The following is a 26,918-nucleotide window of genomic DNA, read 5'->3' on the forward strand; positions in this document are numbered from 1 at the left end:
TATGATGACTCCAGAATGCACTATAAGTGGCTTTCTGGACAGCAACTCTCCTCCTCTACACCCCCCACCCCTCCTCCCCCCCCGCCCAGGAATAATGAGCTTGAAGTCACCTTGGGCTAGCTCCCAGGACCCCTCTAGGGTGGTCTGAAAGGAGGAAGTAAGTACCGGGCAAGGAGACTCCATGGCTTCCGTATACCACACAGTACATGGTAGATGTAGGCAGGACTATGCATCTAGATAAACCTGGTTTTTCAGAAGCATTTCTGTCTGGCTTAAACAGAGGCCAAGGAGGCCTCAGAAAAGGGCCTTCCAGCTGCCACAATAAGGACAGTTATCATTAAGGAAGAGGCCTTTAAGCTAGAGCCTAAAAGATGGATAGGTTTTCAACAGGTGAAAATGGGGACCCAACAGGGAACACAAGATAGCTAGAAAAGGTCTTCTCTCTGAAAAAAAAAAAAAAAATGGTGCATACATTAATTTGCTAATGGACGGAGGTGTTTAATTTGCGGAGGGCACTCAGAGAAGAAAGTCAGAAATGAAGTTAAAAGGAAAATCCTGCTTGTGCCCAGGAAATGTTTCTAAGCCAGAATGCTCTTTAATTGTAGCGAGAGGAGCCCTTCCTCAAACCCCAATTTTCAGGGGGGCCTACATATTACAATATTCTTTTTTCTTTTTAATAATAAAAAAATATTTTTAATTGTTTTGTGTGTGTGTTTTTAAGGGAGAAAGGAAGGGAGGGAGAGAGAGAGAAACATCAATGTGAGAGTGAGACATCGATAGGCTGCCTCCTGCACAGCCCCTATCAGGGATTCAGCCTGCAACCTAGGCACGTGCCCGGACTGGAATCGAACCCACAGCCTTTCAGTGCACACGATGACACCCAACCAATTGAGCCACAAGGCCAGGGCTACAAATATATTCTTAAAAATAAATTTTATTTATGTACAAAGTAGCACAACCACCATCTGCAGGCCCAGCAGTAGCTGCTTGGCCGTGATGGGCTGCCAGGGGCAGGGAGATAGATGGCTGGGCCACTGAGCCCCGGGAACCGCCCCTCTCCAGCATCGGCGGGGAAAGTGGAATGTTCGAATACAGAAACACTGTAAAGAAGAAAAGACGGCATAAACATAAAAATTCAATAATTTGAAACCACACAAGTGCCCTGTCACTCAGAATTCTATCCTCAGCATTGGCATAGCAACCTGTCACTCTACAGCTACTGCCAGGGTTAACCCCATCCAGGCTCAGGAGGCGTGTCTGACCCATATTCTTGAAGTGAGAGGTGGCTGCTTCCAAATGCCCGGCAAGTGTCTCATTGTGTCACTGCTCCCAGCAGAGGTGGATGCTTCAAAATGCAGGGAGGCCTGAGAAGTGAAAGCCCATAAACAGAGAGAAGACGGATCGGTTGATGAAATCCCTTCTCTGTGATAGTACGAATGCAGCAGATTCTTGGGCGATGAAGTACATTTCCCAGCAGTGCAGTGTGTCCACTTTCTGTTTTTCTTCATGTTCTATCTAACTCGTAGCTCTAGGTTTTTACGACTTTGGAGGGTTTTTGCAATAATTTACTCACGACAGCTGAGGAACATCGACAACGTTAACAATTCATGTGACTCTTGAATTTGTGACTACATAGGTCTAGATCGAATGCAGAGGAAGCAGAATACCAGTTCTTGATGTTGGCAAAAAAACGAGTCCTCACGGCTAAAATTGTGAACAGATTTATTTTTATTAAAATATTCAATAAGATTTACTCTTGACAAAATTCAATTAGAAGTCAGCTTTGTTGAAATGATTTTGACTTAAAATGTTAATGTTAACGAAGTATAATGTGCATTCTACTCATAATTTTAGCGGAGGGTTTTGAATATTTCAGAAGACATCTTGAAAATATACCTACATAATTAAATTTTTGGTTTTTGATTTACTGTTTTTGATAAAATATGTTCAAGTGTTGTGCCCTGTGAACACAATTACATTTTATTTTTAATCATGCACAATCAAATCTGGCCCACCACCAGACACGTGCATAATAATTAAATTCATTCACCTTTAATAGCCTGTCAACTTTCAGCCATATAAAACTCAGAGCTCTTCACATAGTTTTCATTTTTGTACTTAGGAAGGTGTATTTTTTTTTTTATAGGAGGTATGTTTCCTCTTGTCCCAGGCTCTGCAAATACGGGGGCAGGCCTGCCAGCGTGTGCCCTGAAATGGGCCAATGTCCTGCCAGGGTGAGGGCTGGAGAGATGGTCCCCGTGCCCTGCTTCAGGCTGGGTGGCCACGAGGACAGCTGGGCAGACGCAGTGCCGGGAAGGACTCCTCTCCTCTTCTGGAACGGGCCAGTGGGCCTGGCTTTGGCCCCAGAAGGCCATGTGAAGGCCAAGGCGTGTGGGAGGCTCTGGCCTTGGGAAGAGCTCCCGAGGGACTGTCCGCGCAGAGACGGCTCTCCTGGCCGCCCCAGCTGCCCTGCGTTCCCTCCAGCAGCTGTGGTCTTCCGGCCACGGCCTGGGCTCTGCTCGGCCCGCCCCGGTGGAACCCACACGCCAGCAAGTGCCTATGGCGGCCGTGCAGCTCAAAACCTCAGGTCCCATCCATCTCGGCTGTTGGCGGTGGCAACCGTTCACAGAATGTCAGATAAGCTTTCCTTAACTGTTGCCAGATTTGGTGAATAAAATTACAGATGCCCTATTAAATTTGAATTTCAGATGCACAACAACTGCTGTTTCACTATAACTAATCATGCAATTACATTGCATAATATGCCCCATGTGTCACATCTCAGACGAGGCGTTTAATAACAGGGACATTTAAGAATCATTGCTCTTTCCCTGCTGAGGAGACTTGGAGGCCATGTGTTTCAGATGATACAACTAAAAGATGCGAGATAGTTGCCCCACTCATAGAAATGAAATTTTATTCCTTGGTGGAAGCTGTGGATAGTTAGGGTTTATCTGTTGCCACAGCATCACCTAGACTCTCCTCTTACGTCATCCAAGACCTGCCTAGACTTCACTCTGGCTCCTTCCTTCCGCTGTGCTCCTCTGGTATTTTCAAAAACCCCCCTCTTACAATGCTTTATAAATGCTTACTCATTTCTCTTTCTCTCTCTAACCAAGTTTAGAGCCAGGAATTAGCTTCAAATTTGCCTTAACTACCAAGCAAAATAGAGACTCACAGAGAGCAGGCAGATAGCTCTGGACGGGGGGGGGGTGGGGGGGGGTGGGGGGTGGTGGTGGTGGTGGTGCTGTGATTGAGCAAAGAAGATAAAAAAAAAAAAGGGGTGGGGGAGAGAAAACATATGGACATGAACAACACTGTGGTGATTGCAAGGGAGAGGGGGTAGAAGAGGGCATAGAGGGGATACATGGTGATGAAAACAAAAACAAAAAACCGCAAGACAGAAGCAAGGCCTCCAAAAAAAAAAAAAAAGAAGAAAAAAAAAAACAAAAAAAACACCGCAAGACAAATTCACCTTGGTCTCCCCAAGGATGCCAACCCTCCAGGTTTGATGTCTGCTATTCCTTAAATACTGGATAGCCTCCCTTTCATAGGCCTGCAATCTCGGGAAATTCAATTCCATGCAGCTGTGTTATTTATGTACTGGCTGGTAATCAGAAGAGCAAGAGATTGTGGGTGCTGACATTCATTCTGAGTCACAAATCAAAAGGGAAGCAGGACAATGGCATTTCCACTAGGAGAGAAAAGGTCGCCTGGCAGCACAGGCCCTCATCGCAAGGCTGCGTTTGCCTTCTAACCGACTATACTTCCCCCAAGTCTTGCCCTGATGCAGAGAGTCTGGGTCCACAGTCCACTTAGGAGAAAGAAGGAATGACCCTGTCCCGAAGTGTTTCCTCTAGACCAGTGATTCCCAACCGAAGGTGGGAAAGGCACGTATCGAATCTCAGAATGGGGGGAAGCATAGAAAATCTGTATTTTTTTTATTTTAAAACCTCATTTTCCTAATACAAGGTACAGAGATTCAAGCGTGACATGCCGGGCTGATAGGCTTGTGGAGAACATGGGACAAGAAAGCATTCAGAACAAGCTGCCGAGCCAACGTGGCGCTCAGCACACATTCGCCAGAGCGTTATTTGTGTTGCATGCTTGGCACCATCTGTGCCACCGTTCCCACTGCAAACACAAAGCAAGTGTTCTTTGTCTTAAGGGGAGTGCAGGTTTTTGTTGAAAAGTAAGTTCTGATTTTGAGTTCTTTTATTTTATTCTTAGATCTTTTCATTGATTTCAGAAAGGAAGGTAGGAGGGATAGAAACATCAATGATGAGAGAGGATCATTGCTTGGCTGCCTCCTGTATGCCCCACACTGGGGATCAAGCCAGCAACCCGGAAATGGGCCCTGACTGGGAATCAAACCCAGGACCTTTCAGTCCGTAGGCTGATGCTCTATCCACTGAGCCAAACCAGCTAGGGCTGATTTTGAGTTCTTTGAAGAGTGTAGAGAAGATGAGGCAGCAGAGACCATTCTGTTTGGCAGTTTGGCTGTGAACGGGGAAGGTAAGAAATAGAAAGGTAGGCATAGAAGCCTTGGGGATTGTATTCCTTGTTTTAAGATTGGAGAGACTTGGGCATGTTTAAAAGGCTGATAGGAAAACCCAGTAGAACAGACAAGGCGGAAGCAGCAGGAGAGGATGGACAAGAGAGATAATGGCTGGTGGACAGAGTGAGATCTCTGGAGGGGATGAGAACCTGAACCCCGGAGGGAGGGAGGGAGGGGGAAAGGAGACATAGTCTGTGTGGCTGCACTAAGTTTAGAGTCCCTGGCAGGTTGAGAACTGCAGGCCGCCAAGTCAATTAGGGCCTGGCTAGGAAACCGGGTTTATTTGCCCATTTTTGTGAATATCTGAACACTGATACCAAATTTGTACAAGTTCCTTCAGTTCCATCCTGAAGTTTGTGGGTGGCCAAAGAGACATTCACTTGGCGCAAATACCAACCTTATTTGCTTCTTTAAGCATCTGTAACAAAAATCCATTTCTAGATCCTTCACGCTGATATTAAAATGTCATTTCATTTGCTCATCTTGATGATGCTCTAAAGGACGGATCTTGAGATTGGTTTCCAAGAAAAACCAATTCCAGTCCAGTCCAGCTGCAGGATGAATTCAGGCTAACTTTTCCTATGTCGCCGGGGGGAGACCCCAATTTCCGCTGTGAAACTCTGGGGGGAAACTTCTTCCTTCCTGATATTCAGTCTGCCAGGAAAAAAAAAAAAAGCCTCAAAAAGGGTTTAAGTGACACAATTTTGAGTCAGTTGCATAAGAAAACATTTTTCTATAGAAAAGCACACTGGAGAATTTAGGGAGGGAGCAATTCCCCGTGTGTCGAAGAAGAGACTCGATTTTGTACGCAGTCCTATCATTCATCGATGTCCACTGTCAAGCTGATCTGTCTGCACCTCCGGCTCGTAAGCTGAGCAGTGGCAGCCCTGACTTTGAAACTGCTGTGCCATGCGCCCGGCTCACTGTGGCAACTAGTATACTCAGTGTCACACGGATAATGCCTGAAGAAGGCTAAAACCATGGATTTTTAAAAGATGAAAATACACTTGTTCACAAAAATTGCCATTGCTTTGTTTTCAGCCACGATGGTTTACATTATTAGAAATCTTCTCCGGGCCCTCACAAAGGGGGGCAATGAGGTTTGTAAGTTTATTAAAGGAGAGTCAAGCCGAAACCGGTTTGGCTCCGTGGATAGAGCGTCGGTCTGCGGACTGAAGGGTCCCAGGTTCGATTCCGGTCAAGGGCATGTACCTTGGTTGCGGGCACATGCCCGGTAGGGGGTGTGCAGGAGGCAGCTGGTCGATGTTTCTCTCTCATCGATGTTTCTAGCTCTCTATCCTTCTCCCTTCCTCTCTGTAAAAAATCAATAAAATATATTTTTTTAAAAAAGGAGAGTCAAGAAGGGTTAAGAAAAACTGCTTTAGATGGAAAAAGAATAGTGCTGAGAATGAAGACGCTGGTAAAGAGATGAAGAATAGCTGTCTGGGCACAGAGGCTCCATCATGCGGGCAACACCCTATTTAATTCACATTCCTGCTTTAGAGGGAGGGGTAACTCACTTTCTGTATATGGAAGAGGACCTTTAAAAAGGTAATCAAGCCTTTGCCGGTTTGGCTCAGTGGATAGAGCGTCGGCCTGCAGACCGAAGGGTCCCAGGTTCGATTCCGGCCAAGGGCACATGCCTGGGGTTACGGGCTCGATCCCCAGTAGGGGGCGTCCAGGAGGCAACCGATCAATGATTCTCTTTCATCATTGATGATATTTCTATCTCTCTCTCCCTCTCCCTTCCTCTCTGAAATCAATTTAAAAAATATTTTTTTAAAAAAAGGTAATCAAGGTAAAACGAGGCCAGATGGGTGGGCCCCAATCCACATGACTGGTGTCTGGTGTCCTTATAAGAGATTAGGAGCCCTAACTGGTTTGGCTCAGTGGACAGAGCGTCAGCCTGCGGACTGAAGGGTCTCAGGTTTGATTCTGGTCAAGGGCACGTGCCTGGGTTGCGGGCTTGATCCCCAGTAGGGGACGTGCAGGAGGCAGCCAATCAATTATTCTCTCTCATCACTGATGTTTCTATCTCTCTTTCCCTCTCCCTTTCTCTCTGAAATCAATAAAGATATATTAAAAAAAAAAAAGAAGAGATTAGGACACACACACACACATGACTGTGAGGAGACAGAAGGCATCTATCTACAAGTCAAGGGGAGAAGAAAACAAAAACCAAACCTGCCAACACCTTGATTTTGGACATTTAGCTTCCAGAACTTGGAGGATATAAATTTCTGCTGTTTAAGCCACCCAGTTGGTGGTCCTTTGCTATGCAGCTCTAGCAAACCAATACATTGTACAAAGGAATATTCTGGCTTCTTTGGGATTGACCATATCTGGGAAATCTATGCTTTTGGGGACATCATGGAAGAAGTTACTCTCAAAATGTATAGGTCAGAGGCAATAGTTTCAGGAAGGTTAGAGATCTCGAATACACTCTAAAAGATAGCTGTGCCAATGGGCCCGGCCAGGCCGGCATGGCTCAGTGGTTGAGTGTTGACCTATGAACCAGGAGGTCATAGTTTGATTCCTGCTCGGGGCACATTGCCCGGTTTGCGGGCTTGATCCCCAGTAAGGGGGCTTGCAGGAAGCAGCTGATCAAATGGTTCTCTCTTATCATTGATGTTTCTACCTCTCTCTCCCTCTCCCTTCCCCTCTGAAATCAATGAAAATATATTTTAAAAAATAAATATAAGATAGCAGTGCCATTGGAATTGGTCACCAAATTCCCAAAGCCCTAAAGTAGAGCAGAAAGTAGGTTGTTTTTGTAGGTTAAGACAGAGCCTCTATTTACTTCTGTGAGTACTCACTCAGCTTTCTGTGTATTTCTCGGATCAGCTTGCAGCTTGGTTTAGACCAGGAGTTGCTCTGTAATAACCAGTTTGCTGCCCACAGTCACTGGAAGCAACAGGGTTCTATCTTTAATGTCTCAGCAGTTTTACTCCCAGGGTGGAGGAGGGGGACGACCGAGTGAAACAACCGGGCCTGGTTCCACCAGAAGCTCCTACCAGCTGCAAGGAAATGGCAAATCTTCATTTCTTTAACAGATAATGTACTGTATGCTGGTCTCTGCATGAGTGCTTTATTTCCTAAGGAAAGACCGCTGCTCAGCGAACATTAGAACGTATTCATTAGTACCCCAGGATCTCTAGTCTTTAGGCCTTTATTTGTGAGACTTTAGATTAGTCTAAAGTTGTCATTCACCAAGCACAAAAGCTAATAGGTTATTCTGTAGCTCTAAAGAAAACTATATCTTTAAATAAATACAGTAAATATCTTTTGAAAAAATAAATTAGAAGCAGAATCTTAAAAGATACTACGCAGCCCAGCCAGTGTGGCTCGGTGATTAAGTGTCGCCCGATGAACCAGGTCATGGTTCTCCCAGTCAGAGCACATGCCTGTACCTCGGAGTAACCAAATAGTGAGCCAGTCAGAGAAAGACAAGTGCCACATGATTTCACTAATACGTGGAATCTAGTGCACACAATAAGCTAACAAACAAAACAGAAAGACTCATGGGTACAGAGAACAGCCTGACAGCTGTCGGGGGAAGAGGGGTGGGTGAACAAGGTAAAGACATTAAGCAAAGGAAAAAACCCTCCTAGACACAGACAACAGTATGGTGATTACCAGAGGGAAAAGGGGTGGAGGAGGTGGAAGAGGGTAAAGGAATCAATAGCGATGGAAGGAGACTTGAGTTGGGGTGGTAAACACACAATACAACATACAGATGAATTATAGAATTGTATATTTGAAACCTATATAACTTTACTAACCAATGTCACCTCAACAAGTTCAATAAAAAAGAAGTTTCTCTTATTATATAAGTAATCCAAATAATACATGCAAACGGAATGCTAGAACTTAATCACTTTGCTATCCCTAAAAATGAATGGATCTAAACCAGTGGTTCTCAACCTTTCTAATGCTGCGGCCCTTTAATACAGTTCCTCATGTTGTGGTGACCCCCAACCATAAAATTATTTTCGTTGCTACTTCATAACTGTAATTTTGCTACTATTAATGAATCGTAATGTAAATATCTGTGTTTTCCGATGGTCTTAGGCTCTACAGCAGGTTGAGAACCGCTAGCAGGGTCGCCTAAGACCATCAGAAAACAGATATTTACATTATGATTCATAACAGTAGCAAAATTACAGTTATGAAGTAGCAACGAAAATATTTTTATGGTTGGGGGTCACCACAACATGAGGAACTGTATTAAAGGGTCGCAGCATTAAAAAGGTTGAGAACCACTGATCTAAACAATGATCATCAATGGCTACTACCATCACAAGAAAAGATACATAATGTAAGTGCCTAATGCCATCTATAAAGGATTCTTAAAATTTGAGGTGGGGAAAACATTAAATAAATAACATCATGGAGGCATAATCAGTGACATCCAGGCTGTTGGGAATTTTTACAGAGCAAATAGCTCAGTTTCTGCAAGGGGTGGCGGGGGAAGATGCAAAGGGAAGCTATATATGAAAAGGCTTTATCAACAATTGCAGTTATGAACTTAAACATACTGAAATGTTTGTAGATGAACTTATGACTAGGATTTGTTTCTAAATAATCCAGGGAACAGAGGAAGAACAGATTAAACAAGATTGGCCCCTAGTTGCAGTTGGGTATTGGGTACCTGGAAATTCATTACACTATACTAATTAGTATATGTTTAAGAATCTTAATGACAAGAAGTTTCACTATGCCTTTTGTTTAAAAGTCTCCTCTTAAGATGCTAGAGATCTAAGTAGGTCTTTCTGGCTTTTCTTTTTAAATATGTTTTTATTGATTTCAGAGAGGGGAAGGGAGATAGAAACATCAATGACAGAGAATCATTGATCAGCTGCCTCCTGCACACCCCTCACTGGGGACATAGCCATGTGCCCTGGCCGGGAATCGAACCGTGACTTCCTGATTCATGGTTTGACGCTCAACCACTAAGCCACACTAGCCAGGCTTTCTGGCTTTCCTTGATGAAAATATATAAGGGATCAGATATCAAATAGCCCACCAGATGAGGCTGATAGCTGCAAACACAAAACTAGTATGTACATTTGACCCTTGAACAATGCAGGGTTAGGGGCACCAGCCTTCTGCACAAAAACCAGAGTATAGCTTTTATTCCCCAAAGCTTATCTGCAGTCATCCCTTGGTGTCTGGGGGGGGGGGGGGGGGGGGGGGGATTGGCTCCAGGACCCCTTGCAGATACCACAATCTTGGATGCTCAAGCCCCTATGTAAACAAAATGGCATACAACAATGAGTAGTTGGCTCTCCATACCCATGGATTACCAACCACAGATCAAAAATACTGTTCCCAATTTGCAGCTGGTTGAATCTGCATCCACACATAAGTGGATCCGCACAGTTAAAACCCATGTTGTTCAAGGGTCACCTATATTAATAAATTATTTTTTGAATTTAGTTGGATTTAAAACTGTTTAAAAATATAGAATTTACTGGAAAATAGTTTTTGTTTTGTTGTGTTAGGGAAACATGTTCCCTGTAGGTATGCTGTGGTCAGAGAAATGCAATACCACATACATGTGTTGGAGTTTCACGGTGAAGCTCAGTCCATGGTATCTTCAGTACTTTGTAACAAGGACTAAGTAGAATAATCTGCTGATTTGCCAAGCGTGGACAACAGTGTAGTGACTGCCGGGGGAAGGGGTAGTGGGGTAGATGGGGGAGGGTATAGGGGAGATAAACGATGATAAAAGGAGACTTGACTTGGGATAGTGAGCACACAATTCAGTGTACAGATGATGTGCTGTACAGTTATGCACCAGAAACTTGTATAATTTTGTTAACCAATGTCACCCCAAAGCATTTAATAAAAATGAAAAAAGGAGGATTATTGCACCTTGTTCAATTACAACCAGTTTTCAAAATGAAACATAAATGAAGTAGAGCACACAGATAAATGCACAAATTCTTAATGTACAAGCTCAATGAATTACCAGAAAGTAAACAGTCCTGGGTAACTGGTACAAAGGTTAAGAAATAAAATATTAACCACACAGTAAAAACCTATCCTCATACCCTCAAACTACTACTTCCTGCCCCAAGGTAACCACTATCCTATTTTTGAATTTGATGCAAATAGAATTATACATTATGTATCCTTTTGTGTTTGGCTTCCTTTGTGTTATGAATGCGATTCCGACAAAATTGTTATTAGAATCATATCACATCTGTGAGATTCTTCCATGTAGCTTTATTGTGTTCACTTGCATAATTATAAAGTATTTTACTATATAAATATCATTATAAAATCTCTTTATCTCTACCAGTACCTGTTGTCTAAAAGTGTACTTTGTCTAATATTAATACCAGTTTTCATTTGGTTAAAGATAATTAACAGGTCAGAATCTGATATATGTATTTTCTAGGATCAAGGATTTAGCAGATAATTAACCTGGGGCATAGTTTACTTAATCCAAGGGCAATTTATTCCAACAGAACCATTGAATTTTCCCCATTACCCTGACTATATCTTTGGAATATAGGAATAAAAGAAAATATACAAATCTTCATGAAACATTAGTATCATTAACTTTTCCTGGTTAACTATACTTTCTTTATACTAGCAAAATTGGAAGGTCTACATCCAAACGCAATAGTTTATGAATGCAGTGATTCCAACAAAATTGTTATTAGAATCGTATCAGTTCAGCATAAATTGTTTTGATAGAAACACACAGTGACAAATTTTCATTGTAAGTTGAAACAGGACAACAGGAAAAAAATCATTGATGTAGGAACAATCATACAAATTGTAAGCACAGTGGATTTAACACTTAAATATTCCTGACCCAGCACCCCAGTTCACTTATCAACAAATGTTGAGCATTAAAAATTGGGTATAGCTCGCTTGATGGTGTCTTCTTGATTATTCCTGCACTATTCCAAGTTATGGAATATGTCTTAGAAGTGATCATTGCTGACATAGCTTATTTCTAAGAGTGGAGTAGAAAATTATTGAACACTGTGTATTCCTACATTAATTAGCTGTATGATAGCGCTAGCCATTACTAGTATATTCTGACTCGAATTGCCTAGAGACCTCATGATAACATTTTGGGGGCTTCCTATCAAAGGCAAGAGTTCAAGACTATTTGATTTATGGATTTAGATGGACATTTCCACTATATAACATATTTCTAAGAAGTAAGTCAACATATTAACTCTTTATATCTTTCCCAGCACCTAGCTCAATTGCTGGTACAATCAGTACTAGGGGAGCTGAATGAATAATTTCTATTAGTGTTATGGGCTAAATCGTGCCCCCCCCCCCCCAAATTCTTATTGAAGTCCGAAACTCCTGTATCTCAGAATGTGACTATATTTGGGGATAGTGTCTTTAAAGAGGTAATTATGATAAAGTGAGGTCAGATGGGTGGGCCCTAATCCAATATGAGTGGTGTATCTTATTAGGACACAGACACAAAGAGAAGAAAAGGCCTTGTGCAGACACCAGGAGAGGAGGGCCATCTCATAAGCCAAGGAAAGAGGCCTCAGAAGAAACCAACCCTGTTGGCACCTTGATTTTAAACTTCTAGTCTCTAGAACTGTTAAGAAAATAAATTCCGGTTATTTAAACTGCCTAGTCTGGAATATTTTGTTACATCAGCCCTAGCAAAATCAGACAAATAGTAACTCCATTTTTTAGTCAGTTTTCTCAAATGTAGAACTTGAAATTACATTTTCATTTAAAATGATCAGAAGTAGGTAGGCATTTTTACCCTTCATTAGAACCACCACCACCACCACTTATGCAGTCTTTCGATTGGTTATGGTAGTATGAACCTCCCAATCCCATGTACAGACCTTTAAGTCGTAACCCTTACAGCACAATACCTGGGTGTGATGGAGTGTAGTGGATAATCTCAAGGAGATCTGGTTTCTAGTCCAGACTTGGCAATGAACTGGCACGTGGCCTTGGGCAAGTCACCTCCTTCTCTGTGCCACTTACCTGTAAAAAGTGGAAACTGAACTAGGTGAGCTTAGACCCATTTATCCTAAAAAATGCACGATTCTTTTTAAGTGATGGTTATAAGCAATGTGCTGTGTAAATAGCATTCATCAAGTTTGTAAAACCTCACTTGGCCATAGGGTCACTTTATCTTTTCCTGATAAAAACGTCTTATGCTTAAAAAAAATTTTTGATCTAGTTACATTTATGGAGATAATAGAGCTTACAGGTGAGCCAGCAAAGATCACTAAGGTTTACCTAATTTTCCAATCCATTAAAAATAAATTTTCTTCCAAAAGATTCTAGACTCCTACAATCCAATATTTCTTTATAGAACCCAGACATAAAACATTTATCTAAGGACAAGCAATATGTAGGCAGCTGATAACTAACCGTGTTATTCTTTAATTAAAAAGGACACAAACGTGGTTTGAGATCACACTCCTGTCTCAAAATTTATGGATACTAATCCCATAGGGAAGCCAAAAACTGAACTAGACTAGAAAAAGTGTTCCAACTCTTTATTTGACATTGCACATAAAAACGTGTGTGTGTGAGAGAGAGAGAGAAGGAGAGATGGAGAGAAACTCATGCAAGTGTGCCAACGTGCCCCTTACTAAAGGGGGAAGCCATAGAGAATGTTGCACTACAGGGCAATTAGAAAAGCAGTTTGCTCCTCAAATGAGAATTGTTCCTTAATTTTATTTATTTCTTATCCTCACCCGAGGATATTTTTCCACTGCCTTTTTTTGAGAGAGAGTGGAAGAGGGAAACAGAGAGAAACATCAATGTGAGAAACACACTGATTGGTTGCCTCCTGCACGAGAGCCCCGACCAGGGCCTGGGCCAGGAAGGAGCCTGCAACAGAGGTACGTGCCCTTGACTGGAATCGAACCTGGGACCCTTTGGTCCCGCAGGCCAGCGCTCTATCTACTGAGCCAAACTGGCTAGGGCATTGTTCCTTAATTTTAAAAGGTGGTTAGCAGACTTAAGGTTTTTCAGTTGTTGAAGTTATACAGATATGTGCTTGCTATTCTCTACATATGACAAGTTTAGATGGATGGCTATGAAAATTTTTAAAGAATGTAACATCATTAGAATTACAGGTAAGACAAGGGGAAACCCAAAGTACAGACAAGAACACAGAAAAACTTTCAGAGCGCACAGATGTCATGACATTTATTAAAAGGCATGCTACAATGCTATACTTGTTAGGAAAAGAGATTAGAGATATCAAGTAATAGCTGGCAAACATACAAACTGAACGAGAATGGAATAAACTGTAGTGTACAGAAGCTTGAATTAACCATGCACGACGCATTTAGAAAATATGTTTTTTTTTAATATTTTATCTTCTCTTTGCATTTATAACATAGTTCACGTCAACAATAACAGAATCCTTTTTTCCCAATGCCACAAACTGTTACAAATGAAGCTGGTACTGCTGCTTATCAAAATATACAAGATAATCGATGTTTTATATAAAACCACTTTATATGTTAACTTGTTCCCCAAACCCCCCTTTTTTTTCTTTTTTTGGCCTGGTTAAAAAAAATGTTGTTACAAATATTTACAGCATCTTCTTCTGTTAGATGAACATTCTTATAAACTGAAAAAGGGCATCTTATGAACAGACCACGCAAAACACGAGACAATGTCATAGGCTCCTAGCTGTGCTATTTTTTTTCTTAAGTACAGTACTGAAAATGCCCATCAAACCCTTGTCATCCTAACCCACTCTGTTCACATTTAAACTCCCATTTTCTCTAAGTAATATCAAGTAGTCTATTCACCAATAGGAAATAGAAAGTAAAGGCCGCTCTGCGCTGGGTCTTCTTTCAGGAAGGAGCTTGGGGAAAAATGCTTAATAGAAAGGAGTTACAACCAGAAGTCAGTCTTTGGTCAGAGCAATGAGGTGACATTTTGATGCAAAACTTTGCTTGGTCAGCGATCTTTACAATTAGTACTTTCTGGATGTGGGATGAATTTTTTAAATACCCGGGTAACAATGGAAAGGGGGAAAAAGGCCAGAGTCTGACATCAAAAATAGCTATTTAAATATTTGTTATTACAACTACTATATAGATTCAAAAATTGAAAATAACACAAGAACAAAAATCTGTTTACAGTGCTGAATCGAGCTTGCCATAAGCAGCTTTCCATTGTGACTAGTATCACCAAGGTCACTGGACCAGACAAATATCCCTGTTCTCTGGAACACAGGCCTCAGGTTACAGAAACTAAGATGACTACCACAAAGATCTAGAGCGAGCAGTTCTGTTCTTGAACCTGCACAATGCTATATAATAAATATTATGCAACAAAGGCAAAAGTGTAACTGAGGCTTCATTTACACAGTTACAATTCTTCGCTTGTATGAATAGTCTGTGGGATAACATTCTTTTAAAACTATATAGTACATACTTCCTGAAAACCAGAATACTGATACTACCTCAGTCTTGAATAGGAAGAAAAGGTCAATTAAGACTACTGAAGAAGGCACATAAACTTTGGTCCCATTTAGTTTTTCTCCCTCTATAAAACCCCTAAAACTAATATTTTAGTAATTTTCTATTTTTTTAAACAATTCACAACTGTTAGAATTTGCTCTGAAAAAAGACTGCAAATAGTTAGATAACAACACAGCTCTTTTAAAAGACAGCTGAGTTATATTGTCTTTAAAGGAAAAGTTTTGTGTGATCTAAACTGTATTTCTTTGAGGACAATAGTAGAATATTTTAAGTCTGGCAGTATTCTTGTTAACAACAGATCAAGACAAAGGAAAGGCTAAGAAAAATGCTTTTACGCATAGTCATGCTGTCTTTTTGGTTTTAAAAATAGCAGTACACATTAAGCTTTCTAAGAGATAGGCTAATAGTTTGGCAAACTTCAGGTTTTTTAAGTGACTCATTGGGGGTGGGGGGCACATACTTTTGAGCTTGTTATCTTTTATCCAAAAATATTTAGTGGGAACAGAAGAGAAATTACATGATAATTTACTCAATGTATATATAAACTTCCCTGCCTAAGGACATGGAAGCTTTGAAACGTTTACATGAAACTGAACAGAGACATTCATGAGAGTTACTTCTAACCACCTGAGGCAGAACCTAGGTTACTATTGTAGGTGGAGCCAAAGAACGCACTGCTCTGCTCCCGTAAGGAATTAGGCAAGCAGAAAGACATTCGTCTCTAAAAATGGTGATATCTACATCTTTTGACCAAAAAAAAAAATCAGAAATATTACTACTACAAATAAAGATCACAATATTTAGTCTGAAAGGATTTATGGCATTCTGTAGGAGCTATTGGGTAAAATGCTGATATTCTTAATTGGTAAGTTATCATTTAAGTTACTGGGTCATTTTTCTATTTGTATTTCACACAAAACACATTTTACTGCTCTGCAACTTACTTAAATCTCAAAGAAAAACTTTTTGGCATAAATTGCTACTGTTAAACATGTACTGCTATTTTTTTTAAAGTCCTGAATATATATATATATAAATATATATATATATATATATATATATATATATATATATTTTGTGTGTGTGTAAAAGTGAAGATACTTCCAAAAGTGACAAGACATACTCCTTAAAATAAAGTAAATAAGCTTAAAAATAGAATATGTCAGCTGAACAGTGAAAACATGACTTAGAAGATATCTAATAAATGCATGCCAAAAACAAAAATACAAAGATCTAATTTTTCCACTACCCTGACATTTTAAAATCTTTTTACATAAACTATGCCAACACAAACACTGTAGACTTCTAGAAGTTAAACAGCAAATAGCCCAGTATGGATAACATCCATGTGCTACAGCTAATTTTAGACACAAATCGATGGTTTCAAACACACTACTTTAAATAAGAATATCTCACTTTTCCAAATCTTAATTTGATTTTCTGTCAATAAATTAAAAGGTATGTAATGTGTATATGTATGTACATCAGAAGAGTATATGTGTGTGTGTGTGTGTGTGTGTATATATATGTACATATATATATGTATACATACATATACACATACACACTTATCTATACACACCCATACACAAATCCCTGAAAAGGATTCAAACGTTCTCTCAGATTTAAAGGCCATGCTCTATTTCAAAATTACATTCAACACCCTTATGATCTCCCTTCTGCTACACTTTTGCTACACTTACATGCTGAATATTATGAGAATCATGACTTTAAAGTACACAGAAATTCTTAACTCAAAGCAAATGAAAGAATCCAATTTAACATGTCACTGAAAACTTTAATAGTGCCTATATGGAGGGAAAAGGAAGTAAATTTTGGGAGATGTCTCAAAGACATTTTCCCCTTTGCTCAGTGTTTAGCTAAAAATATATCTCATAAGTGAAAAAAATAAAAAATCTGATAAGTGATTATACCTATCTATTCAGCCAATGCTAAACTGATGCACCCAAACGGTCTCAATTTAGTGTTCTCCTTCCAATTCTACCTACCTTCTGCTGCTCCGTGTTGAGTGAATTCTGCTTTTTAACAACCTATAACATTTCCTGTGTCTCCAATTTTTTGTAAAATTTCTTTTGTAGAACCCTTCCTGTGTTCAAATAAATGGCTGGAATATAACAAAGAGATTGAGATATTCCTCTTAAAGGTGAGATGAGCCACTCTGAGAATCTGAGAAGTGTAAGTGGTCAAAAATGTCCCTTTTGACAAATCCCGCTTTTAAAAAATCTGATCAAGCATTGAAGGAGTAATTAACAAAAGCAAAGTTTCTCATTAAAAAGAAACAATTTTACATTATACAATCACTGAAGCCACATTAAAATGCACTCTTACATTCAACCAGAAAAGGGAATGGGACTGAGAATGAGCAGGAACCCACTCTGCCATACTCCACATATGTGGGCACTCAGTAATGAAGCTACATTAACAAAGAAAAGCAAGTTCTGCTTGAGTACTGAGAGAAATCAAGTAATCCTGAGACAAAATCTAATGAATGATAAAGATTTGACAAGATCTAGAAACTGAGATTGCATTTCATAGCTCCAAATCAGTATGCTGTAACGGCAATGACTGCTATTGGTCACAATGTGAAGAGGCCTACAGGTGTACACTGAATTATCATCCAAACCATTTACCCTTCCCCACTCCATCTCTGCACCAAAGCACCATAAATTTGAATAAAAATGATTACTTATTGAAAATCACTTAAAATAGCAATGAAAAAAACCTTTAGAATCCTTACCAAAACAGGGAAAGAAAAGGCAAACACTCACCAAGCCCACAATATAGCTTTCAAGATACTTAGATAAAACTCTAACCTATTGTATCATAAGCACATAATAAGGCACATAATTAGAAATTAAGTAAATACACAGTAATTCTGAATAAGTATTACAGATTATAGTGGTACAAAAAACCCTTGAGATTAATTTTTTTCTAAAAGAAGACCTTACCAAAAATAACTTTTAAAAATCTGTCAAACCATATGATAGACCTGAATATTTTCCTTAAGACTGTAAACTTTTTTTCTGAAAACAATTATAAAAAAGTAGTTTATAAGTAGAATTTTTATTTAGTTTTCTAAGATCATATTATATTACTCAGCAAATGTATCATTTTGAAATTTAAAACATGATTTTTCCTAAGAAAATTACTGATTATTCTGACACTTTAATTGATCCTGGTTGGATTCTACTTAATTTTCTTGGGACAGTTGAGATGCTTCATTTCTCCAAATACTCTTAAAAAATTAAAGATATGCAATATTTATAGGAGTGTCTTACCAGTGGGGGGAAAAAAAACTGAAAGAAAACCATGAAGTTTATAAATCTGCTTCCAACACAAACCAGTTTGTTTATGTATAACCATCAATATATGCTAAATAATTGATGTAATTTATACATGAACAAATTCTGAATCATTAAGTTAAAAACTTGGTTGTAAGAAATTGAAATTACTTATATCAAGTAATTTTAAAAGTTGTTATATTTAATTTTTTAAAGTACAAAGGAGTTTAGAAATGTATAAGGCTGATCTGGTCCCAAACTAAAAGAGTCTGTCCTTTTGAAATCCAATTTAACATGGGGAATTAAATTACTGGAAAAAAATTTTTTTTCCTGAAGATTATTTTCATAGAAACTATGATATAAAGGAAAAACACCCCTTTGATCTCAGATTGGCAGGGGGGAAACATTCCTTAATTTTTTGAATATACTTAAACAGCAAACTCAGAAAAAAATCATTTTTGTAAAAGAGGCAGAATTGGTCTTGAGTTGCTTCAGTCTATGTCTGAACATTTTACTGCTATTATGGTCCAGTCTTAGAAGAAAAATTCACAGAAAATCAGATTGTAGATTTTGAGAAGGAAACTCTGAGGTGGTGATTTTCTCCAAGGTCATGGTTATGAAGCTCAATGAGGGCCTGGATCGCTTCTTCCACAGATCCCAACTGGATAAGGGCCATTTTGCGATCTTTCCTAAAAATGGGATAAAAAATATAAAAAGGGTATAGAATTAATTTTGTCTATAAACTTTCTCTCCAACCCTAGAAGACTTCTTGAAATGACCCTAACATTTGCACACCATATTAAATAAGGTTGATGTGTTTCTTAAAAGCAAGGACTTACTGAAAGAATTTAAAAGCCTTCACTGAACATCCAGCTTCTGTGAAAAGGTTCTTCAGATCATCCATTGTAACGGAAGGTCTGTGAAAACATCAGAGTCAATCAAATATCTCAGCGCCCTAATTCTTAAATGACGCAAAGATTAACTTGCAATCGTTAAATCTCCAGAGTAGCTCACATTTCGTAGAGACGAAAGCCATGCAATGAAAACATGATTTGGAACTGCCCCAAATATGTTCGAGGTTAACACATACCACATACATGTCCTCAAACAACAGAATTTTGTCTCAAATCTTTTGCAACAATGTGGACAAGTACATGAAGACCAAGAAAATCTTTCTATACAGGGGTGGGCAAAAGTAGGTTTACAGTTGTGAGTAAAGTTCAAAGCCATGCAATGAAAACATGATTTGGAACTGCCCCAAATATGTTCGAGGTTAACACATACCACATACATGTCCTCAAACAACAGAATTTTGTCTCAAATCTTTTGCAACAATGTGGACAAGTACATGAAGACCAAGAAAATCTTTCTATACAGGGGTGGGCAAAAGTAGGTTTACAGTTGTGAGTAGTAGCCAGTTAACTGCCACACGTCCAAAATGGAATCCATCCTTGCGACTTTAGATGCTTATGGTGTACAAAGGGCTAGAAAGTTTATTCTTGTTTTATTATTTATTAACTATTGTATTATTTATTTGTATTACAACTATAAACCTACTTTTGCCCACCTCTGTATTTATTCTTCCAAAGGAATTAGTACTCATACCACAGACTTCAGTAATTAACTCTAGTACTTCCAAAGCTAGTTCTGACTTATCAACTGTAGTCCAGAGTTCTGCACTTTATTTTTTTTTTAATTCACACCCGAGGACATGCTTTGGGGGTGTTGTGTGGGGGGGGAGGTGAGAGAGAGATGGGCTGCCAAATGGGGATCAAATCTGCACCCCAGAGGTGCCCTGACTGGAAATCAAACTGGCAACCTTTCAGTGCACCAGACAACACTCCACCGAGCCACTCCAGCTGGCCAGCATTCTACATTTTAAACTGCTTTCAGGGAAATTATGAATATGTGTAATAGCCAGGCTCTTGGGTGGCCCCCAATTACTCTCACTTCTTAGAATTCACGCCCTCAAATATACCCTTGCCACACTGAATAGGGATGCCCTATGTTACCTTTAAAGGTACTGTAGAAATTACACATGTAACTGCAGTTCCCACCTCACCTTCTGTTGAATCATTAGCTTTGGAGGAAAACAGCGGCTATTTCATGAGGACACTAAAGCAGCCACATGGAGAGGTCCTTGTGAAAAGCAACTGAGGGTCTCCTGTCAATAACTAGGCACACGAATGAGCCACTTTGGAAGTCGGTCCTCTAGCCCCAGTTAAAACTTCAGATGCAACCTTATGATAGACTCTCAGCCAAAACCATCCAGGTAAGCAACTTCTGGATTCTTGACTCACAGCTACAGTATAAGATAATGAACGTTTATGATTGTGTTCTGTTTTGGGGTGATCTGTTATGAAGCAGATGACCAATACAGTGAGTGGCCTATCACTCCAGAGTCAACTGACAAAAAGTAGACTCACTTCACAACTGCCAGCGAGGCTGGTATAGCAGAAAAATAACTGGCTCTGCAGGGAGACAGGTCTGTCTTCACCTTCTATTTCTTAGTCACTTGGTATGTCACTTGGAGTAAGTTACTTAACCCGAGCCTCTCAGTTTCATGGATAAAATGAAACCCATGACCTTATTTCAAAGGTTATTTATGGATAAATTGATAGACAAAATGTAGAATACAGTAGTCCCCCCTTACTCACAGTTTCACTTTCTACAGTTTCAGCTACCAGCAGTTTAAAAACATTAAATGGAAAATCCCAGAAATAAACAATTCATAAGTTTTAAATTGGGTGCCATTCTGAGTGGTGTGATGAAATCTGCCATCCTGCTCCACTGTGCCTAAGACATGAATCATCCCTTCGTCCAGTGTTTCCAAACAGTATACGGTACAGGCCTGTTAGTCACTAGTTCCCCCTCTTGGTGTTCAGATCACAGTATTCCAGTGCTTGTGTTCAAGTCACCCTTGTTTTACTTATTAATGGCCCCAAATTGCAAAAGTGGTGATGCTGGCAATTCAGATATGCCAAAGAGAAGCCATAAAGTGCTTCTTTTAAGGGAAAAGGTGAAAGTTCTTGACTTAATAAGAGACTACATTCACATAACTTTTATTACAGTATTTTGTTATAATTATGTTATTTTTGTTAATCTCCTACTATGCCTAATTTATAAATTAAACTTTATCATAGGTATTATGTATGTACAGAAAAAATATACTATACATAGGGTTTGGTACTATCCACAGTTTCAGGCATTCACTGGGGGTCTTGAAACATAACCCCTGCAAATAAGGGGGGGGGGGGGGGAAGAAATACTGTAGTGCTTACTAGGCACTGGGTGGTAGAGGAAAATGGGGCTATTGTTTAATAGATATAGAGTTTCAATTTGGGACCATGACAAAGATCCACAGATGGATAAAGGTGATGGTTACATAATATAAATGTATTTATTTATTTATTTTTAATATATATTTTATTGATTTTTTACAGAGAGGAAGGAAGAGGGATAGAGAGTTAGAAACATCAATGAGAGAGAAACATCGATCAGCTGCCTCCTGCACACACCCTACTGGGGATGTGCCCGCAACCAAGTACATGCCCTTGACCAGAATCGAACCTGGGACCCTTCAGTCCGCAGGCCAACGCTCTATCCACTGATCCAAACTGGTCAGGGCAATATAAATGTATTTAATGTGAATGTACACTGACCTTCACACTCAAAAATGGTTAAAGTGGTAAGTTTTATGTTATATATGTTTTATCACAATTTTTTTAAAAGTTTAATGTGGAGATTAAATGAATACACGTAAAACACCATCATAGTGCCCAGAACTTGGTAGATGGTTCAAAAAATATTAATGTCCTTTCCCTCTTTCCACCCACATGTCCTCTGATATTGCAACTTGAGACCAGCTTGAAGGTAAGGGCAAAGGTAACAACAACAGGAGCCTGCCGCAGTATCTAAATATGTTGCCACTCTACAGACTTTATAGTGATGAGCTGCTAAATTTCTAGATCCACAAATCTAGATTTTTTTTTTCTTAAGTGGCTCCTCTAGCTTCCTAGTGGGCATGAGGTTTGAGCCCTGCCCAATTCAGATTCAAGGTTTCTCTAAGTAGGCTAACTGGAGACTAGCTTTGGAGCCTGAGTATTCAATACTATTTTGAGTAATTATTTTCTATACTTATTCATCTCCTATTCTCATTCTTAATAACAGTCCAAAATATCACCATTCTTCATTCCCTCAGTCTTTAAATTTCCACACACACGCACACACATAACCATTTCCCACAGCTTTTACTTCTCTTTCCAAAGCTTATCCCCCTTCATGTATTTGATTAAATTACACAAAACTGCCATCTTTGTATTCAAGAATTAGAACAGGAGTTGCTATCATTTAAACAAACAAAACAGGGTTGTTGGTTGTTGTTTTTTAAATCAGGATGTGATTTCAGAGCAGAAGGAAGAGGGAGAGATAGAAACATCAATGAAAAGAGAGAATCATTGATTGGTTGCTTCCTGTACGCCCCCCCACTGGAGATCGAGCCGGCAACTTGGACATGTGCCCTGACCAATAATTCTCTCTCATCATTGATGTTTCTATCTCTCTCTCCCTCTCCCTTTCACTCTGAAATCAATAAAAATGTATTTTTTTTTTAAAAAAGAACAAGTCTGCTACAATGCCAGTTAATATAGAGTGGTCACACACAAAAACAATAATTAATAACAATTAATAATTATATATGGCTTTGTGGCTTATAGATAAAAAAAATTAAAAATTCTTCTTCAAATTCTTAAATACATAAATTATTTGCCCTGGTTGGGGGGTTCAGTTGGTTGGGGTTCAATTCCCAGTCAAAGCACATACCTAAGTTTTGAGTTCTAACCCCTAAGTACAGGTACCAGAGCAACTGACCAATGTCTCTCTGACTTTCTGTCTGTCTGTCTCTCTTTTCCTGTCTCTAAACATACCCTTGGGAGGATTAAAAAAAAAAAAAAAAAAAAACATAAATTATTTAACTTTGCTATGGTGGTTACTTAAGTCTTTATATCTATGCAAAGGAAGAAACAAATATATGCTAATGAAATATTTCTGCATAAACTTATTTTTATGCCCTTTTATAACTGAAAAGTAACTAGTTGCTAATTTTCTACTTGCAAAAAAAAAATTTTAAGCACTGTTATCCTTTACTTTTGCAGTGTACGATTGAAGATATAACCTTCTTAAGACATAATAATAAATGAATCCTCTCACAAGAAATTAGTAGGACAACTACCGCATTAGAATAATTTCAGAATTTTTAAAAATATATTTTTATTGATTTCAGAGAGGAAGGGAAAGAGAGAGAGAAAGAGAGAGAGAGAAAAAGAGAGAAAAACATCAATGATGACAGAGAATCATTGATCAGCTGCTTCCTGCAGCCCCCCACTGGGGACTGAGCCCACAACCTGGGCATGTGCCCTTAACCGGAATCAATCCTGGGACCCTTCAGTCCCCAGGCTGATGTTCTATCTACTGAGCTAAACCAGCTAGGGCTAATTTCAGAGTTTTACCTCTCCTAAAACATATTGTTTATAATAATAATTACATTAATTATTAACCAACAGTAGGATAATAACTAATTAGGTACATACGGGATGTTGGAAAGATGCAGAGTGGCTGACGGTGGAAAAATATTCTGGAAGTTTTTAGAGCCAGGCTTTTTAAAGCGATGCAAAGGACTATTACTAAAATCCTTAGTCAGACCTTGGTCTTCTTGTCCCTCTCGAGGAAGCTGAACTGCCTGATGTTTGGACAGTGTAGCACGGAGCACTTTTCCATAAAGTCTCTGACCGTTCAGATGGTTCATTGCTGGTGCATAGGAAGAAAATAAGGAAAGTTTGGGTATTAAGATAGAGCCTCTATAAAATTTGTCTAAATTATCACAAAATCTTTTTATTTAGTCATTTACAATTATATTGTCAGTTTGTGGGTTAGAATGGTTTTAAATTTTAAAACTCTTACATATAGAAATGTATTAGATGATTTATTTTACAATAACAAAAGAAAAGCAGTCAAACAAAAAAACAACTATCTTCCTAGGAAGTTCCAGAGTGCCTGGAACATAACAAGTGTTCAGGAAACTGTTATTGAATAAATTAAGTTTAATCTCAAGCAAAGTATTTTTTTACAAAAGTTCCGAGTAGTAACATTTTATTTTTTTTATTTTTTATTGATTTTTTACAGAGAGGAAGAGAGAGGGATAGACAGTCAGAAACATCGATGAAAGAGAAACATCGATCAGCTGCCCCCTGCACACCCCCCACTGGGGATGTGCCCACAACCAAGGCACATGCCCTTGACCGGAATCGAACCCAGGACCCCTGAGTCCGCAGGCCGATGCTCCATCCACTGAGCCAAACCGGTTTCGGCCCGAGTAGTAACATTTTATACAGCAATGAATAAAGAGGCCATAGAATGACACTGTCATGTACCATCATTATGAAGTTTGCCCAAACTTTTATGCCATGCAACAGTTCTAGAAAACTTAATTAGGAACAAAAGCAAATAAATAATCAAATATAATAAAATTAAACAAAGCAAGTGATGTTTAATAGTTTAAACTTAGAGAAAAACCCTAGAATCAAAGTTCTAAATAGCAACAAGTAGAAAACAAACTTCAAAGAGTAATAAATATTTTTAATCTTTATAAAATATAAGCAGGTCCAAATAATGAAGATAGTACCACAAAGAAGTACTTTTTGGTAAAGTATATTCCTACTAGCTATAAGTTTGCTCATTTTATAGGAAAAGTCACATAAAAAGGGGGAGGTCATCACTGTTATTACTATTAATCATCAGTACCTAGCTGAGCTTGATTTGCATCTGCCATCTGAACCAAAGCATTTTCTTTCTTATTAAACATAATCTTCACTCGATGTACATCACCATATACTCCTAATTAGAAAGACAAAACAAAACAATTTTTAATGTCTGTGTTGTATTTACTAATACATTTAAAGAAGGTTTCTTTTCCCATATTATACAGGGTGGGGCAAAAGTAGGTTCACAGTTTTGAGTACATGAAACACAGTTTATTCTTGTATTATTATTAATTACTGTATTATTTCTCATATGAACAACTATAAACCTACTTATGCCCGACCCTGTACGTAGTCACTGAGCTATTCCATACACATGCTCCCAAATTTGTATCCCTTCTATGTTCTGGATCTCCCCTTTCCTCTTCCTACTTCAGTGTTCACAAACTCTGTTCATAGTTATTATCATCATCCAGATACTTGCTCTAGTCAGACACTTGGGATTCAGTTTTTGACTTCCTTTTCTTAAATTTTTTTTAATAAATATATTTTTATTGATTTCAGAGAGGAAGGAAGGAGGAGGGGGAGGGAGGGAGAGAGAGAAGAGAGAGAGAGAGAGAAACATCAATGATGAGAGAGAATCATTGATCAGCTGCCTCTTGCATGCCCCACACTAGGGATTAAGCCCACAACCGGGGCCTGTGCCCCAAGCCCACAACCGGGGTGTGTGCCCTGACCGGGAATTGAACCGTGGTCTCCTGGTTCATAGGTTGATGCTCAACCACTGACCCATGCCGGCCAGGCCTTTCCTTAGATTCTTACATCCAATCCATCTTCAGCACTGATTGATTTTATGGCCTAAATATCTCTCACATTTGCCTACTTCCTCCCATCCTCATTACCATCAAAGCTATCATCACAACAGCCTCCTAATTGATCTTTTACATCCAAGTTTTCTACACTGGTGTTCCCCATAGCCCAAAGGACAGGCAAAATGATTCATTGGGGTGTGGGAGGAAAGTAATTAAACTTTTTTAAACACTGGTTTGTTTATATATAAAACTAATGTGAAACACTACATTTTACTAATTTTTAACATATATATAAAATTATAGGCAGAAGTTTCTATAACATAAGGGCATTCTCTCCTTTTTGTCATTCCGCATATTAAAATATACTGCAGTTTATGTGCTAATAGGTATCACCAATGTTAAAAAAAATAAGACCCTTAAGTAGTTGCATCATTACCATACTTTGTAATGTGATGAAAATTTTCAAGGCACACAAAGGAGTGCTGATTATCTTGTGGGCAAGCACCTAAGAGCAACTGAATTTAGCAATGAATGGTACTGTTAAAGTTTAAAACAAAAAGACAAGTATTCCAAATTTTCTGTTCTTTTCAGAAATGACAAGTGGCTGAAATAGATATTATTTTTTTAAAAACAAACCTCCACACACAATTTGTTCTTCAAGCTGAGGGTGTTATTTTTTTAAATGAGAAATTAACTACTTTTAGAAAGAAATGTGCTTGGACTATTAAAGAGATATAAAAATTTACCAATAATACATTATTTCATTACTGAAAACTAACAGAAATGTGTCATCAATAAAAACTTTTATTGCAAACGAGCATGGAAGATCTCTGTGGGATGATCAAAATGTTCTAAAACTTGGCTTTGATAATAATGGCTGCACAATTCCATATTGTTGTGTACCTATAAATGACACCTCAAAAACACAGCTTAAAACACCTATTATCCACTCAAAAATTTAAAACAATTTTTTATCGTATTAAAAATTCTTCTAAATGAAGTGAGTTTTAACTCCATTTGTTAAAAATATT

The 26,918-nt window shown here is 38.8% G+C and overlaps 1 protein-coding gene across 7 annotated transcripts in view; it reads right to left on the bottom strand.

The window, feature by feature from the left end:
• Positions 1-916: 916 nt before the first annotated feature.
• PTBP3 (polypyrimidine tract binding protein 3) overlaps positions 917-26,918 on the bottom strand; it is a 92,331-nt gene continuing 66,329 nt past the window's right edge. For 6 of the 7 annotated variants that reach the window (XM_008141794.3, XM_054726921.1, XM_054726919.1 and 3 more), the window contains 4 exons: positions 25,119-25,211; positions 23,909-24,125; positions 19,160-19,237; positions 13,700-19,009 (listed from right to left, as the gene is read on the bottom strand). In XM_008141794.3, coding sequence (XP_008140016.1) covers positions 18,877-19,009; positions 19,160-19,237; positions 23,909-24,125; positions 25,119-25,211 — 521 coding nt within the window. In that variant the 3' untranslated portion in view covers positions 13,700-18,876. Of the gene's footprint in view, positions 1,101-13,699; positions 19,010-19,159; positions 19,238-23,908; positions 24,126-25,118; positions 25,212-26,918 lie in introns of those variants that run through there. The other variant, XM_054726922.1, reaches the window with a different exon arrangement.

Source organism: Eptesicus fuscus, chromosome 15 (assembly GCF_027574615.1).
Source record: "Eptesicus fuscus isolate TK198812 chromosome 15, DD_ASM_mEF_20220401, whole genome shotgun sequence".
Lineage (NCBI taxonomy): Eukaryota > Metazoa > Chordata > Mammalia > Chiroptera > Vespertilionidae > Eptesicus > Eptesicus fuscus.